The 18,775-nt window shown below is 38.6% G+C and overlaps 1 protein-coding gene across 5 annotated transcripts in view; it reads right to left on the bottom strand.

Moving 5' to 3' along the window:
- The window catches only part of KIF1B (kinesin family member 1B), a 174,933-nt gene extending 156,375 nt beyond the window's left edge, over positions 1-18,558 (bottom strand). For all 5 annotated transcript variants that reach the window (XM_072608820.1, XM_072608816.1, XM_072608817.1 and 2 more), the window contains exons 1-2: positions 18,435-18,558; positions 2,033-2,208 (exon numbers count right to left, since the gene is read on the bottom strand). In XM_072608820.1, coding sequence (XP_072464921.1) covers positions 2,033-2,138 — 106 coding nt within the window. In that variant the 5' untranslated portion in view covers positions 2,139-2,208; positions 18,435-18,558. The remainder of the gene's footprint in view (positions 1-2,032; positions 2,209-18,434) is intronic.
- Positions 18,559-18,775: the final 217 nt, after the last annotated feature.

The raw sequence follows: 18,775 nt of genomic DNA, 5'->3' as shown, positions 1-18,775 counted from the left end.
AATGGTAGAAGACATCTGGGTGATATGAGATGAGGAAAAGGAGAAAAGAGGGCACTCAGAGGGGATGGCCTCAATTTTTTCAGGAAAATACGAGGTAAGGTTATGTTGATTTTGATGTATTTATGAGACATCTAGTTTGAAATAGAAAATGGGTATTTGGTGACACTTGAGCTCAAGAGGGAGACTAAGGCTGGATAAAGAGGGTGATCTTCTACCAGTATTAAGTGAATACATGGGAGGGGATAAAATCACCAAATGAGAGCCAGAGAAAAGAAGGCACAGACAGACATGGTATGGGGCTGGGGGGTGGAGGGAAAGGTGGCACCTCTGTTTAGTGAGAGAAACCTGAATGAAGATCCAGCAAAGAAGATTGAGGAATAGTCAAAGACATAGGAAGAGAAGCAAAGGGGAGCAGACTCGTAAAAACTCAAAGAAAAGAACTGGATGAGACAATGATCAGCAATATCAAATGCAGCCCAGACATCAAGAAGGATTAGGATTAAGAATAGGCCATTAGATCTAACAATTAAGAGATCACTGGAAACATTGGAGAGAAAAGTTTCAGTGGATGATGAAGTCAGAGCTGGACTTCAGAAGGCTGGAGAGTGAGAGGAGGGGAAGTAAAGGCATAGCATGTAGATGATTTTTTTCAAGGAGTTTAGGTGAGGAGAGAATACATACTAGAGTAGTGGGTGACAAACTCAAACAGAAAGGTGGGGGAATATTAACCATAGATAAGCATCCCTGCAGGTGGCACATTGACTTAAGAAAGCCAGATATTAACATTTTCTATATGTAAGGGCAGCTAGGTAGTACAGTGGATAGAGTGCCAGGTCCAGAGTCAGCAAGACTCATCTTCCCAAGTTCAAATCCAGCCTCTGACACTTACTAGCTGTGCGACCCAAGGCAAGTCACTACACCCTGTTTGGTCAGTTTCCTAATCTGTAAAAGGAGCTGGAGAAGGAAATGGCAAACCACTGCAGTATCTCAGCCAAGAAAACCACAAATGAGATCAGGAACAGTTGAGCATGACTGAAAAAAATGACTGAACAACAGCAATGTTCTATTGTATTTTTATTTTCTTAAATAATTCTCTATTACATTTTAATCTGCTGGCCAGGGATGTCTGCAGGCCATGTTTGACCCTTCTGTACCAGAGGATAATCAGCAGGAATGAAGGAAGCAGTGAGGATTTTTTGAAGATTGGGGAGAGCAGTTTGTAGATAAGAAGTTAGGAACAAGTAGATAGGGAGAAATTGAATAGAGAAAATCTGATAATTCTGGCAAAATTTTAGAAGCCTATTACAAATAATAACTGCATGACCTTTTCCCCACCAGACATCATAAAGAACTTATTTTATACTTCTGTAATGAACCTGTATAGCATGTATCTAGATGTCATCATCTCTCTGGAAGCATAGACCTATGGACACATTCAACGCTTTTCAAAGTTTGCTGAATTGAATTGTTGAACTCATAAAGTTACTGTGGAGAACTATGTAAATTTTTCGCATTAACATTTGAAAGCTGATAAAACTTTTGCTAAGGCTGTTTGCTATGTGAAACTGCAAATGAAAAATGATTTGTACAGAGAAATCAAAATATGTACCACAGAAGCCTCCAAAGATTGACAGTCTCACAGGAGCACAGGATGAGCTCCTTGAGGGCAGGGATGCCTATCCTTTTGTTTTTGTAACCCCAGCACTCAGCAGAGGGTCTGGCTCAGCCACTCATTAAGTGTTTGGTAAAATGATATGAAACACAGCACTCTGACACCATCCCTGCTTATAACTTTAGCAATCTATTAATAACCCTAGCTAGGCTAATCCAGATGGCCACTTACTTTCCAACCTGCTTTTTCAAAATAGTATAACTAAGTAGTCAAATACCTTGTATTTAAACATGCTACATACAGGGAGTTCTCCTTGTCCTTTATTTACTAGTACTTATTCTAGGTGGACTAGAGGGAAAAGACACAAAAGTAGAGAAAAGATACAATTTGTATCATTACAAAATAGAATGCTATACTTACTGGTTGAGTTGCCTTGCATCTGAATGATACATTTGGATTCTTTGCTGGTCTCTCGGGAATTGAAGGGCCTGACCCGAACAGCCACCTTCACTGAGGCTCCTGACATTCTGATGGCCTTGTTATATGTAGTTCAAATATTAAGAAAGAAGTCTTCTTTCAAAGTTATGTTCAAATCCCTTTAAGAAAAAAATACCAACAGGTATTTAGAACTAGGGAAAGCTTTTGACAAGTAAAAAGCTTATGATCCTGACTTAAATAGTGGTTGGAAACTTCAATACAATTTCCCCTCCTAAATAATAATAGTTAGAATCTATATAAAAATTTACCATTTATAAAATACTTTACCTATTTATCTCATGTGACCTTCAATAACCAATCAATAAACATTTATTAAGTACTATATTCCAGGTACTATGCTAAGCACTGAGCATACCAAAAAAAAAAAAAAAGGCAAAAAGACGGTACCTGTCCCCAAGGAGTTTACAGTTTAATGTGAGACAATATACAAACAAACATATAGAAAGCAAGCTACATACAGGATAAGTAGGAAGCAATCAGCAGAGAGAAGACACTAAAATTAAGAGGTGTTGGGGGAAGTTTACAGTAAAAGAAGCATAATATTTCAGTCGGAAATTAAAGAATCCAGGGAGGTCAGTAAAAAGAGATGAGGAGGGGGAATGTTCCAGGCATGGGGATAGTCAGAGAAATGCTCGGAGCTGAAAGATCGAGTATCTTGTCTGTGGAATAGCCAGGTGGCCAATGTCACTGTGTCAAATGGTACATGTAGGGGAATAAGATGTAAGATGACTGGAAAAGTAAAAAGGGCTAGGTTATGAAGGACTTTGAATGTCACACAGAGCATTTTGTATTTGAACCTGTAGGCAACACGGAGCCATGGGAGTTTATTAGATATCTGTGTGTGGGGGTGACCTGCACTTTTGGAAATTAACTTTTGTGGATGTAATATGGATTGGAATGGGGGGAGCTTGAAGCTTTCCAGCAGACCGTTAGAATAATTCAGGCATGAGGTGATGAGTGATGGCAGTGTCAGAGGAAAGGAGGCTTATTCAAGAGATGTTACAAAGGTAAAATCAACAGACCTTGGCAACAGATAGTGAGAAGTCAAAGATGACATCTAGGTTGTGAGCCTGAGGGACTGGGAGGCTGGTGTTGCCCTGGTGTAATGGTAATTTAAATGGGAAGATCTTCCCCATTCATTAATAGGCCCATGTGACCTGCTTAAATCATCTGGAAGCCTAAGTCACATGTGGTGGGAGGAGCTTGCTGAAGGAAGGGTGGAGCAGAACCAGGAGGAAGTTAGGGAGAGCTGTAGAGGTGGAGACAGGAGGCAGCCTTGGGGTGGAGGAGAAAGAATGCAGTTAGCAGGCAACGCTACGTTTGCTAGTGGGAAGGGGGTGGGGGACTGGGAATGCCTTTGTCCCTAGCAGTGCTAATGTGTATTGACTTCTTGGCTACTATAACTTTCTACTATAACTATGGCTTTCTGGTGTTGGGATTTAGCTTTTTGCTGTCTGAATAAACGTTTTTCTTCTATTTGTTATGGAGAGTCTGTTATACTTTGTGATTTCACAGTCGCCCTCAGTGCTGTGAATACTGCCTTGAGATACACCTTGACGAAAACATTATGAGGGGAAGAGAACTTGGGGAGAAGGTAAGAAGTTCAGTTTTGGGCATGTTGAGTTTAACATGTCTACAGGACTTGTAGTTTAAGATGTCTGAATGGCAGGTCAGCAGAGAGGTTAGGGCAGGATAGGTAAATCTGAGAATCATCAGCATAGAGATAGTAATTAAATGGATGGGAGCTAGTGAGATCACTAAGTAGTACAGAGGGAAGAGAAGAGGAATCAGGACAGAACCCTGAGGGACACCTGCAGTTAATAATCTGGAGAAGGATCAAGAAAAGAGACAGAGAAGGAGCAGTAGGAGAACCAGGAGAGATCCCAAAAACCTAGAAAGAAGAGAATATCAAGGAAGACAGAGTGATCAGTGGTGTCAAAGGCTTCGATGAAGTCAAGAAGAACGAGTATAGAGAAAAGGCCATTGAATTTGGCAACTAAGAGATCATTTATAACTTTGGAGAGAGTAATTTCAGTGCTCGGATAAGGTTGGAAGCTGGACTGTAATGGGACTAAGAAGAGAGTCTGAAAAGTAAAAGGGGACGCACCTATTGTAAATGCCTATTCAAGGAGTTTAGCTAAAAAGGGCAGAAGAGATATAGGATGATAGAAGGATCAAATGAGTGTTGGTTTGGCTTTTTTTTTCCAGTATGGGAATGTTTTAAAGACAAAAGGAAATGAACCAGTAGAGAGGGAAAGACGGAAGACAAGTGAAAGAATGGGGATGACAAAGTAGGTAATCTGTTGAAGAAGTAAGCACTGAATGGGATCATTTGAACTAACAGGTTAGCCTTGGTGAGGAATAAGGCCACTTCATCATGTGAGATGGGGTGAAGGAGGAAATAGTGGCAGAAGACATGGAAGTGATAGGAGATAAGGAATAGGGGAAGAGAAAGCTCATGGAAAATGGCTTCAATTTTATCTGTAAAACATGAAGCAAGGTCCTCAGCTGAAAGAGTAGGGGAAGGGGAACCATGGGAAGTTTGAAAAGAGATGAAAAGTTTTGGAAGAGCCAAAATGGAGAGTGGGATGGTGAGCTGATAATGGAGGTACATAGTAGGGCTGGCTATATATATAGCAGTGAAGGCCCAGTTGAGGTTATAAATTTGTAGTGTACCCACCCAGTCAGAACAGTTGCATGACTTTCTCCATCTTCATTCAGCAGTATGTGTGGAGAAGCACAGGTGAGAGTGATCTAAGGCTGAGACTTGGTTGGGCATAATCAATAAGATAAAGGGGCTAGGAATTCAAGAGAGAACAGTACAGAGTTTAATTGGTTCATAAAGGGACAAAGAGTAGGATTTTGTGAGGGAAGGCAGAGAGGTGAAAAAACCAATGGATTATGGTCAGACAAGAAGTTTCAGAATTTTTGAACAGAGGTGAGACATTTCCAGGTGATGGCAAGACCAAGGGTATGACTATCTTTGTGTGTGGCTGAGGTGGGGAAGAGAAGTAGCTCATGTGAAGTGAGTAAGTTGAGGAACTTCACAATGCCCCTGTGAGGCAGGTGCTATTATTATCCCCATTATACGGATTAAATAACTGAGGCACAATAAGGGTAAGTTGGTGCAAGAGATACAGTGCTGGGTCTGGAGCCAAAAAGACCTGAGTTCAAATCCAGCCTCAAACATTTACTATCTGTGACCCTGGTGACTCATTTAACTTGTTTGCCTCAGTTTCCTCATTTGTAAAATAGGGATAATAATAGTACCTACCTCCCCTGGGTTGTTGTGAAGATCAAATGAGATAACTGGAAAGTGTTTAGTACAGTGCCTGACACAAGTTCTGAGTGGTTTATAAATTTAGCTATTATTATTTATTATTCTAGAACTTTCCATCTGTCAATTATTTCCTATTTATTTTGTCTGTAGCTCGTTTGCACATAATTTATACTATTTCCTCCATTAGACTGTGAGGTCTTTGAGCGATTGTCTTTTGCCTTTCTTTGTGTCCCTAGCCATTAGCACAGTGCTTGGCACATAGTAGATACTTAATGTTTATTGACTCACTGACTATTCTGGACCTGATTCTGAACACCAACATGGAAAAGCAACTTTCTGGAACAGAAATAACAGAAACCTTGCAGAAGTGACCACTCCATTTTATGATTTGTGATAAAGGAGAAGAAAAGTTAGTTTAGTCTCACATGCAACCTTGATTTCAGAACGGAGAAGGAATATAGAACTCTCACGTACTAAAATTCTGCAAGGAATGTAAGTCCATAAGAAGCAGCAAGCATTCAAGAATAAAACTCTGAATAAACAAAGAGAAATAAAGTCCAGTGAGAAGGAAAGGGGAAAACCAATTTGGATATATGTGGAAATTACTGACCTACTCTGATTTTTAAAAGAAATATACAGAAGATGGCAGCAGGGAGGTAGAGCCAAGATATCAGAGCAGCAGGAAGTAGTACTGTGCACTCCCCAAAACCTTCCAAAAAGACATAAAATGCAACAGATCAAATGCCAAAGAAATGTTTAAAAGTCAGAGTGAGGCATTTTTCCAGGCTAGATTAGTATAAGAAGATAAGTCTGCAGATGCTGGCCAGAAGCATGTCTGAGGAGCCCTCTGGTTCAGGGAAAGGTTATATACCAGGGAAACAAGAGAGATGGGGGCAGATTAAAGAAGGAATTAGTCCTCAGCAAAACAAATTCTAACTATGGATATACAAAAATACTTATTAGCTCTTTTCTAGGTGGCAAAGAATTAGAATCTGACAGAGGCGTCCATCAACTGAGAAATAGCTGAACAAATTAGGCTATAAAAATGTGATGGAATTACTATTGTGCTATAAAAAATGATGAACAGCCTGATTTCAGAGAAACCTTAGAAGACCTGTATGAACTGATACAGAATGAAGTGAACAGAACCAGGAGAATAATTTATATAGTAATAATAACACAGTAAAAACAAGCAACTGTGAAAGACTCTGGAACTAGGATTCATATAATGACAAACTATGATTCCAGAAGACTAATGATGAAACATGCCGCCCACTTCCTGATATAGAGGTGAAGTGTAGAATGCAAAATATATATATATATGTATATATATACATATATATATATATTTTGACATAGCAAACACAGAAATCTTTTTTCTTTGACTATGTGTTTATAACAAGGGTTTAGTTTTTCTTTCATTTTCACTTAGGAAGGGTAGAGAAGAGGGAAAGATGAATTTTTACTCATTGAAAATATATATGTATAATTTTTTAAAAGAAGATGGATGTAAGATCAGGTTATAAAGGATAAATCTGAAACTATGCAGGGTCTTATATGAACTGGATCATGAATGCTAAAGCATGGAATGAACTGAAGCTAAGAGGGAAGCTAAAGACAGGAAAAAGCATGCCTGGATTTTGTTTTTGTTTTTGTGTAAGCAACAAAGAGGAGAAGTATTTAAAAGGACAGACTCTCTGGCTGAGGTTGGAGGGAATAATGATGACAAAAGACAGAGAGAATGTAGAAGTGCTTAATTCTTATTTAGGTTCTATTTTTTCAACCAACTAAGATGGTCTTTGGACAGAATGAAAACAGCTAATAAGGAGTTCAAAGCCAAGAGAAGTAAGCAGATAAGATAAGTGAGAGTACTTAACTGCTCTGGATAAATCCAATTCATCAGGCTGAGATGACCTACAATTCAAGGTACCAAGGGAACTGAAAAGATGTGGCCTGAGCCACACACAATGTGATTTAAAAGACTGAAGAGAATAAGAGAACAGGGCAAATGTATCAGTTTTTTAAAAGGGAAAAATGGTAGTCTTAAAACTCCAAGCTAATAAACTTTGATTTCTGGCAAAATTCCATAACAAATTATTAAAGGGAAATGTTTTGTTAACCTTAAAGCACTGTTAGTCAAGTCAGAAAAATCTCAGACAGGACAAAGTATTCAGGAGATAGTGGTCAAGTGTCCGATTCTTCAGAGAAATCAGTAAGATAGAAAAAAAGCTCTCAGATTTGATTGTTTCAGTTAGGCAATGAGGCCTGAAGCCAGATTCCCAGTGACAAGCGTAAATAAGCACCTTTTAAAGTGATAACAACTAGCACTTAGGTAGCACTTCCAAGTTTATAAAGTCCTGTACTTATGTTATCTCAATTTTATCCTCACAACCCAGTGAGATAGGTGCAATTATTATCTCTATCTTACAGATGAGGAAACTGAGGCACAGAGAGGTTAACTGATTTGCCTAAAGTCACACAACTAGCAAATATCTGAGGTGGGATCTGAACACATACATTCCTGACTTCAAGTACAGAGCTCTTACCCACTATTTGTATATAGCAGGGAATGAACCAGCAGGTGAGGAAAGACTGAAAATTGAGAAAAATGGAAGGATAATCATCGGGGCAATCTTCCAGAGGTTATGGGAACAAGGATTAGACCTTGATGCAAAAAAGAACCACATTTTCAGCAGACTAAAGGAAGAACAGGGATAGTTGGAATGAGGATGGAACAACTTCTAAGTATGAGATGAGATCTTCATCAAAGAATAGGGGAAAGAGGTGGTAAAGAAGGCTTCAAGACGAGGTTCAGAATGGTTACTGTGGGGAATGCAATGGGTAGAGATGTTTTTGGAAATCACTATTGCCAAAGAATTCTCCACACTTGACCACTCTGGCAATGAACCTCCATAAATTTACCTCAACTTGGGCTCTGGGAAAGAAACATACAATCCCATCTCTGGAGCCATCTTCTGAACATTTTCAGCTGTACAACGTGCCAGAATTTGTGTTCTACTAGCATCAATTTTGAGAACACAGATTATCTCCATCCCAAAATGAGGTATTCAAGTAGCATTTTTGTGGTGTTCTCAAAGCTGGTAAGAAAAAAATGCTGTATTCTATGGTCATGATGATTTTCTTTTTTTTCCCATAATAAGACCTGAAATAAAAAACTAAGTGGAAAATGTATTCTTGGGCCCAAATAAGAAGCAAATTCAGTTCAATCTTACACATTGATCTTACATTAGCAATCTTACACATCTGGCCCAATATATCATCTAAAAGGAATTTACGGTTGTTTGAGTTAGTGAATACAACTATGAACTAATTCTCAATAAAGGAAACTTCCTCTATCAATGCAACTTAAATTCTAAGAAAGTTGCTTATAGCACTGAGAGTTTAAATAGAATCAAGAATTTGGAGCTGGAAGAGACAATCTATTTCAATCATTTCATTTTACAAATGAGGAAACTGAGGCCCAGGGAGGTTAAGTAACTTGCTCACAGTCCTCTAAGTAATAAGTGTCAGAGGCATAATTTGAACCCAGGATTTTTGATTCCACAGTCTGCATGCTTTCCACTATACCACATTCCCTAGCCCACCCAGCTTCTAGATGTTACAAGTAAGACTGGAACCGAATACTGGAACCCAAGACTTCCAGAGTCTGAGGCTAGGTCTCCATGTCATCTTTTATTTTCCTTTAATAGTTTCAGTGTGCATAAGTCTTATCTGCCCAATATAAACTAATCCATATATTATACTTTTATATCTCCCACAGTGTCTTAGAGGGTTGATTATTTTTTGCAGTTTTCCTGTTTTGAGAACTGGAAAGTTGGTTCTCCTGTTTTGATCGGAGTGGTTTAAATATTTATATGTATTTATATTTATAACACTGGATTCTAATGCTAATATATCTACAACCTAATGTATTTACCACATCCCCTTCATGAAGATTATTTCATGATTAACAAATTGGATATAGCTGAGAGACACTAAATTGGCTTCTAGTCTTTACTTCATTATCAGCTCTCTGTATCTATCTATGAATGCCTTTAGGCAAACTGCTCAACTTCTCTGAATCCATTTTCAAACTTGCAAAATCAGGGATAATTTTATGTATGGAGTAGAAAGGGAAGATTTGACATAAAGAAGAAATGAAACAATGTGTGATAAAGAAGTTTTATAAACTGCAAAGTATTACACAAATATAAGGATTTCTTGACATTAATGTGAAGCACCTTAGACATTCTTAATTGGAAAGAACTAATAAAGATCTATAGATGAGTGAGACATATGAACCACCTTTGTAAAAGGAAAGGGAACAAACAGCAAGGAAGCGAAATCATTAGCTTTAAATTATTTTTTAAAGAAACGAAAATTTATTTTTATCAATTTCTCACTAATACTATTTTTTTTACTTAATTGTCTTATATAATAAAATTACTCATCTTCAAAAATGTAAAAAGGTTATACAGGGATAAGATACCATAGTAAGAACTTATTTCTTACTTGTTTTTTGGTGATAAGATACTATGGTAAGAACCTGAAGAAGTTACTACTTATATTAGTCAGCTGAAAAGTTACAAGGTTTATCTCTCTAGATACAGTAGAAGTAAACCAGGAATTACAGACATAAAACTCTCTGCTCCTAAAGAAAAACACACACACAAATTTAATGATGCAAATCCAGCTAAGAAACAAGAGAAACACAGAGCTGAAGAAGGCAAACGGAATGAAAAATAATCCCCATGTAAGTTTGTGCAACACACAGAAGTAAATAAAATGTCGCAGAGTTTCAAAGGGATGGTCAATATAACAATTTATATCATCATCTACATGCACATTTTCAATTCAATTTGCTACTACTTTTACCAGTTTCCTGACATACCATTACAAACCATAAGAAATCAAAATGGAGCACTGTTTAAACTTAATTCATTTGATCTTCTTCTATCATTTAGCTTTTACTCTGTCCCTGATTCTGACCTTGTGGCACTTTCCTTTGGTCTCAAAAAGATCTGAACTTATCAAGTCCTTAAAACATATATGAGAAAGATGTAATGATTAGAAAATAGCTAACTAGGTAGGTGGTGGCACATTAATATAAAATTTTGGTGTCATCAAAATTACAAATATGAAGAGAAAGGCAGGCATGACATAGTAATCAGAGTGCAGGCCTGAGCGCTAGAAAGACCTGGGTTCAGGTTCTGTTTCTATGCATAAGTTTCAGTGACCCTGGGCAAGTTATTTAGCCTCTCAGTATGTTCTAGACAACTCGCCAGAGCAGTGGGTTGAAACTCAAATAGAAAGGGGTGCCGCTAATCCATACACAAGGATCCCTGAAGGCTGCGGATTGACTTAGTTTGAAAATGCTATCTAAGTTTACTGCATATTTATTTTGCTAAGTATTTCCCCATTACATTTTAATTTAGTTCAGAATGAGGCATTCCTGGCAGCAAACCTAGTGACTTTGATACCTCTGCTCTAGTATGTTTGTTTTAAGTCTCTCCCCACACCAATCCATCCTTCATTCAGCCACTGAAGTGATTTTCCTAAAGTGGGTCCAATAATATCAACCCCAAGCTGCCACCCCACCCTCAACTCCCAATTCAATAAATTCCAGTTGCTCCCTAGTGCCTCCAGGATCAAATATAAAATGCTCAGTCTGGCATTTAAAACCCTTTATAACCTAGCTCCCTCTTGTGTACTTTTCAATCCAGTGACACTGGCCCCTTCTCAGCTCCAGGGATTCTCTCTGGCTGTAGCCCATGCCTGGAATGCTCTCCCTCCTCCACTCCAATTACTGACCTCCCAGACTTCATTTAAATCCCAGTAAAATCCCACCTCCTACAGAAGCCTTCTCCAATCTCTCTTAATTTCAATGCTTTCCCTCTATTAATTATTTCCTGTTTATCTTGTATATAGCTTGCTTTGTATATATTTATTTGCATATTGCCTCTTGCATTAGATTGTGAATTCCTTGAGAGCAGGAATTGTCTTTTGACTCTTTGTGTCCCCAGGATTTAATAAAGTGCCTAGCACAAAGTAGGTGCTTAATAAATGTTGACTAACTGATAGACTATACATTGCATGGAAAGTGCTGATCTGCACTAGTAGAGGGAGTTCACTTGCCTGTATCAATGATATCACAGGTCCAGTCTCTATCCCTATGAAGAATGCAAGGAAAGGTAGAGGGAGCTCTACAAAGTAGTCAAAAGTGACATCAGAAGAACTAGAAACCTACAAAAACTGACGACTATACAGGACAAGATCACAGAATTAGAGCCAGAAGAAACTTTAAAGACTATCTAGTCTGGGGGGGAGGGGTCATGACTATGGTCCAGGGGTTCATGCTAAAAATACTTTACATGCTTAAGCAGTGAAAATAATTGCCCAATTATGTTACAACAATATTTTTCCTCTGTGAACCAGATTCAAGATTGTGTTTGTCTGAAGTTAATCCCCAAACAGCAAACTTTTTTCAAACAAAAAAGGCAACATTGAAATTAAATTTATACATAATTATTATTTTATATTAAATGTCTTCCAAGTTGTAATTTATTTCAATAATATTAATTATATTTATCAAAATTTATAAAATAAATTTAATAACAAGTTTTACAGATAATAGTGAACATATAAGATCTTGCTGGATGTCCCACATTAAATAATCCTAATTATTTTATAGATTCTATAATTATACACTTAGTTCACATAACTGTAGGTATAATAATTATGTAGTACCCACCCCAAATATTCACATGGACTATTTGTGCTCAACCTGTGGTAGAGCTTTTCAAGATCATATTGGTCTAATCAGCCACAGTCAACACACTGTACCTTGACTCCAACATGGTGATATCATTTTGGTCCTCTTCCAGCACCAAGGACACCAACCAACCAACATATAGTAATGAACCTCCAGTCCTCCCACTCTAGGTCTCTTTCTATTCTTACTGTACCATACATATTGCTTTCCTGCTTTTCTCCAGTCCAGACCTGTGATTTCAGTCTCAGATAATAAATTACTTGCCCACAGTCACAGCACTAATAGGTATCAGAGAGGATATGTATGTGTGTGTGTGTGTGTGTGTGTGTGTGTGTGTGTCTGCCTGTCTGTTAATTGTTTATATCTCTTGGATACAGAGAGTTCTCCAAAGAGTTGCAAACTGCTAATAAAATAAAAGAATGCTACAAGTCAGTAAGGGAAATGCAAATCAAAACACTCTGAGGTTTCACTTACTAACAAGAAAACTGGTGACAAAAGATTAGAATAGTTAACTTTAGACCAGCTGTAGGAAGAGAAGTACACTGGAGCATTTTTGGTGGAACTGTAAATCAGTGCAATCATTCTGGGGAGCAATTTGAAATCATGAAAATAGTAACTAAAATGTCCATATCCTTTGACCCAGAGATTCCATTACTTAGCTTATACCCCAAGGAGGTCAAGGATAATAAGAAAATCCTTACGCACACCAAAATTTTTATGGCAGCATTTCTTTGTGATAGCAAAGAACTGGAAACAAAATACAAGTCCATCAACTGGGGAATGACTAATTGAACTGTTGCACATGAATGTAATGGAATATTACAATGAAGAAAGTAATGATGAATGAGTTGAAGTCAGAAAAGCATGAAAAAGTCTACATGAACTGACATAGAAGGAAACAGTTAAGAAAACAATATATACAATTGACTACAACAAAGTAAATGGAAAGAACCCCCCCAATTTTTTTTAAATCAATGTTACAAAATGATAAAGAATAAACATGGCTCTAAAGAAGAACTAATATAAGAAGTTATATTCACTCTACTTCTTTTCAGAGGTAGGAAGTCCACAAGGGCTATTTATTATATATTGCACATATTTCCAGACTTTTTTCATATATTTATCAATTATGATGATTTTTTCTTTTCCTTTTTTTGTCTTTAAAAATATTATTTGCTACAATATCAATAAAATGTATTTTTAAAGAAAACAATATGAGAAATACAAAGTCAAAGGGAGTAGACAAAATTTCAGATGACAGAAATTTACAGCAAAAGCATTTTTTTTTTGATTCATCACAATCTATTATTTCAGTTGGTTGTTTCTACTTTGTTAACTGAGGGTATTAAGATTTTATTCCCTGTTATGTATGTTTCTTAGTTTTTGTTGACAATTAAATTTATAATTATAAAATGATATTTATAATAATAAAAACTATTTTTTTAATTCCAAAAAGAAAATGCATTAAACTAGACTGGTCAGAAGTTGAGACTTTGACAAGTAAATATCAACAATTCACTGCAGTGTTTTAAATAGTTTCATTTTCCAAAGAAAATAGCTCATTATAGAAATTTTAGCAAGAAAATCTCTAATTTAAATAAAAGCACTTTCCTTTTTCTGTTTTTTTACTTAACAATAACAAAAGCTGACACATCCCTTTCTGATTTTATATTACTTCTTTGATAATAACGCTGAGGATGTTTATCCTGTACATACGAGTAATACACTGCAGTCTATTCATGTACAACATACCCTTTGGGTGACCTAAAACTTTAACTCTAGAGACTCTGGTCCTCTATGCTTTATAGCCATAACCATCCCCAAAAGCATATTGGATTAATTGGTCAAACAGCACAAAGAATAACCCCATGGAGGGAAAGCCCTGAGCTCTACTGGACCACACTTGAACAAATGCATCCCAAACCAAGAGATGTGAAAAAGGAAGGCTCCATCCACCCACTCCTACTGTCAGCACGATGGATGGAGCCCCTGTGAAGGATTTACAAGAAGATATGATAGACAAGAGTATCACTGAATAAGATGAGGATGGCCACACACAGATGGAGATTTAGCAAAGTAAATACTACTATAAAAGAGAGTCAACTACCTAGGAATTTCATTGTCTTCAGAAGACATGCTTATCAAACCCTAACTCCAGGCACATCTGACTTAAAAAAAAAAAAAAAAAGGATTCCTGTGGGGGAAAAGATTATAAAGCAAAATATTCTTTTGTCTTTTTTTTGTCACTGAAGATAAGTCCTCGGGTTAAAGGTCTGATAGCTTAATAAAGCAAGTAGCATACTACTCTGCTTTTAGCAACGACAATATTTTAGAGTAGAATAGGATGGCATTCTCTATTCAGTGCTGCTCAAACCACTTCTAAGCATGAGGTGGAAGCTTCTTGGATTTTGGAAATTTAAGTTCATCTGAACTGAGAGGAGCTACAGAAAATTATTCAAAATACCAAAATAAATGAATAGGAGAGATTATTTATTAGAATATATGGTCAAGAGGACCTAAAAATTCCATAAAATCAAATATTCAACCATTTCCATACATCAATAAATTTGTGACCTTATCCACATGGGTGCTGAGGCAGCTAGGTGATTCAGTGGATAGATCACTGGGTTTGGAGTCAGGAGAATCTGAGTTCAAATCCTGCCTTTGACACTGACTAGTAGTGTGACCCTGGGGGCAAGCCACTTAACCTCTGTTTGCCTTAATCTATTCGATGAAGGAAATGGCAAACAACTCCAATATCTTTGCCAAGAAAACCCCATGGACAGTAGTCATGACTAAACACCACCAACAACCACCACATGGTCCATTCATATCTTCTTACCTACAGGATTGTTGGTCATTACCTCCCATAAATCCTCCATGAGGGTCTTATCTAACATGTTGGATGTCTTCAAGTAACACATAACAAATCTATCCCCTGCTTTATTTATACATTTTGTCTGAATATCCATGGTTTAATTTAAATATGAAGCATAATATGAATCATTAAGCTTTGGAGAGGCCAAGGAAGTAGTACAAGACATAGCCCTCTACCCTCCAGGGGCTTACAATCTAGTTGGGAGATAAGACTCAGACACAGGCAACAAATATTATTGAAATTTGAATCACTTTTGGCTGGTTGATGGGAGTGGTAAGGGGTAAAAATTCTTTGTTGTGGTAGAAAATAGAATGAATAAAAGAGAATGAGTTTGGTCCCTTCCGAATATCTATAAATGGCATTCTACAAATACCCTGAAGCCTCTACTTAATGCATCCAATATTGATTGATAATGATCCTAGAGAAAAAACTAAAAAGATCACTGGGTTCACTAAGAAGAAATTCTACTTCAGGAAAAAGTCAAAGACACATTTTTATAGGCTTTCTGCATGCTAACCATGCTGTTATGATTTTTTTCTAATTTTTCTATCAACCTAATTATCATAAAATGTATATTCAAAAGGGTTTTTTTTCTGCTCACATTTCTACAAGAATTGTAAAAATTCACTACTCCCCATTAAACAAGACCAATTTTTCAAAGAGATAGTTACAGAATGACTGGAAATGTCATTAATTTCAAATCCATCAGAAAATGAACTATGTCAAATAAAAAGATATTTCTGCTTGGATCAGTAACCTTGAGAAGGGGCATACAAGAAAGAATACAGAAGCCCAATTCTTTATTTTTTGTATAGATCAAGACTACAACCAGGAAAAGAAGCTAGAGTGAATCACTCTGCCTTGGAAACACTTTGTTGGCAGACTATTCTTAGGTATTTATTCATTACATAGATTCAAACTGGGAAACATGAAAGGAAAGGAAAAATTGAATCCATATCCAGTCTTGTAAAGAAAAAACAGTCAGTTCTAAAACTTGGAAACTGTTATCAGCTAGATATATTTTAGAAAAGTATTTGTCCAGGAATAGACTTTCAAAAATACCTAATTTTTTGCTGCCTCCATATTGGATTCACAATTCAGTTAACCAAGGCTCACCTAAAAAAAAATATTGAAAACATATTTAAATAGAATACTCTAATTCATTTTGAAAAAGAAAACAAATCTAGTTTAATATTATTTTTGTAATTAGGAGAAACAAAATTAAATAATCAATTTCAAGTTGTCATACCTTAATTCAGTTTGAAAACAATTTAGTGTCTATGTGCCTTGAACTACAACATTACATGTTTCCAAACGTTTAAAAGGGAGACTCAAAATTAAAATGATTAAGACTATAGATACTATTTTCATAAAATAAACTTTTAAATTGAGTTCATTTCAAAAAGTCCTTTCTTCCTAATAAAGAACATAAGGGCTGGAAGCTGATCCCTCAAGGTCCCATTCCAGCTTTGTGACTATAGATAACACTAGGTGCTGAGTTCTCAACTTAAACTGAGATAACATAAAGGACTCTGATAATGTGAAGACTGACTACCCTTCCACAATATGATCAATTGGTAATCTAATTTTCTTTAATCAACTATGTCAGACTTTACTGTTTATCTGAAGTAATGCTGAATAAAGATTTAAGTTAGAAATATGCTGCAGGAACAAAATGGCACCCTTTTCCTAAAATTCATGATACATCTTTTAAAGGCTACCACATGCTAAACACTGCACTTCCATTTAAAGATATGACAGGTACTCCGAAACACGTTAACACAAAGCATCGTGTGTAATAAGTGAAGCAGTCACCTAAAACAGTAAGACCAGGAGTTAAGGATCCCCTGTGGGCAGTCTACCTAAAGATTACATGAAATAGCTAGTGACCTTAGTTATAAGACATTATTGGAATATTTTTATTTAACATCCCCAATTACAGAACCTTTAAAGATATGCAAAATATGCTGAATCAAGTACCTACCGGGATTAACCTCAGCATAAATCCTATTTGCCCATACATATTAATAACTTCAGGCAAGCCCAGCCTGGGCAAATTCAGTAACACATTAAATCTCACGCTAAGGGAAGAGAGAAATCTTGAGGGCAGTTCACATTTGAAGTCAATTTTATAATTCATTAACGAAAAAAATGACCTGTAAGCTCAATTCTGCTTTTAAGAAGCGGAATGTATTGTTTTGTTTTATATGAACAATGACTAGCCTACTCTAGCAGCCTTCCAACCCCCACAACTTGGCCTCTAATGCAACCAGTCACCCTGAAAGCAGCCAGGGCTGTCATTCTGTACCTTCCAGCAGCCTGAACTTGGCTCCTAAAAGGATTGTCAGATCATCCTCTCAATATGGCTGCCATGGTAATTCTGTACTGTGAATACAGTGACTACATACAGCCTTTACCACATCTGGACATAACTGAATAAGTCCCTTCCTTCTCAGCCTCTCTCCTCTTTCTACCCCTCAGACCTCCAGTTTTCCCAGTTCCATTATGTCTCTTACTTCATCAGTCTCAAAAAGGGGAATAATTATATTCCTAACTGAAGCCTTGAATGCCAGCAAAGACTTGAAAAACTGAGGGCAAGGTTTTTAAAAGAGGAAATATCCTTTCTATAGAAAGGGTAGACGTCGCTCAGAAATAATGTCCATGAACCACTGGAAAGAACTACCAGGAGAATCCTGGCATCCAACTGCCTAGAGATCAGGTTTGCACACATCAGCTCCTTGGAGGTTGGAGCAGCAAGAACACTGTTGGCCTGCTGTCTTGCAAGAAGTGGAGGATAAACAACAGGGAAAAGGGGAGCAAATCCACAATCAAAGCCCTAATCGAGGCAAAGAACCACTACGAGGAGGGGCAGCGCCCCAACAACTCATCGGAGGAAATAATAAACCTTCCCTTCTGTGGGGAAGGAGGGAGGCGAAGAGAGGCAGAGAAAGGAGAGGGAGATTGGGGGAAAACAGGGATGGAGGGGGGGAAAGAGGAAAAGGGGGAGCTGGAGGGGGGGGAGCCAGGGTCCATTTGATATCCTCCCCGCAATACCAGCTGTCAGAGGGTGAAAGGATGCCCAGAAGCTTCCCGGATTCCGCCCCCCTCCACTAAGCCGCACACCACCCTCCCGATCTCTTAAGAATTGGGGGAAGGGGTGGAGCGGAGGGGGGGCGTTTGGCAGACTCGGGGGCAGGGAGAGCTCGCCCGAATTCTTGGCCCTCGCCCGCCTGTCAATCGCCACTAATGCGTCCCCCGCCCTCCCCCGCCCTCCATCCTTTCCGGACGCTCGCCCTGCTGCCCCCACCCCAGCCCGCCCCTCCCCGGCGGCCGCGCGCCCCCTCCCCGCGCCCCCCTCGCCAGCCCCGCTTCGGGCCCTCCTCCCCGGCCTCACCTCAGCACCAGCGCCGAGCCGGGGCGTGGGCGCGGCGGCGGCGGCGGCGGCGGAGGAGGAGCGGGAGCCGCAGTCAGCAGGCGCCGGGTCGGACAGCGCTGGCGCGCCGCAGCACCGCCCCGAGAGGAGCCGCCGCCTGGGGACGGAGCCGGAGCCGGAGAGCGGGGCGTCCCGAGGCCGTCATGGCGAGGCGCGGCCCCGCATCCCAGGGCCGACGGAGGAGCAGGGACGCGGCTGCGGGCTGGCTGCGACTCCCACCGCGGCCGCGCTCACACTAGCAGGGCTGAGAAGCCGAGCGGGGAGGATCCGCCCCAAGCCCCGCCCCGCCTCCGCTCTCTCGA

Source organism: Notamacropus eugenii, chromosome 5 (assembly GCF_028372415.1).
Source record: "Notamacropus eugenii isolate mMacEug1 chromosome 5, mMacEug1.pri_v2, whole genome shotgun sequence".
Taxonomy (NCBI): Eukaryota; Metazoa; Chordata; class Mammalia; order Diprotodontia; family Macropodidae; genus Notamacropus; species Notamacropus eugenii.
The sequence above is the reverse complement of the archived record's forward strand: the minus strand, read 5'-3'. Positions and strand labels throughout refer to the sequence as shown.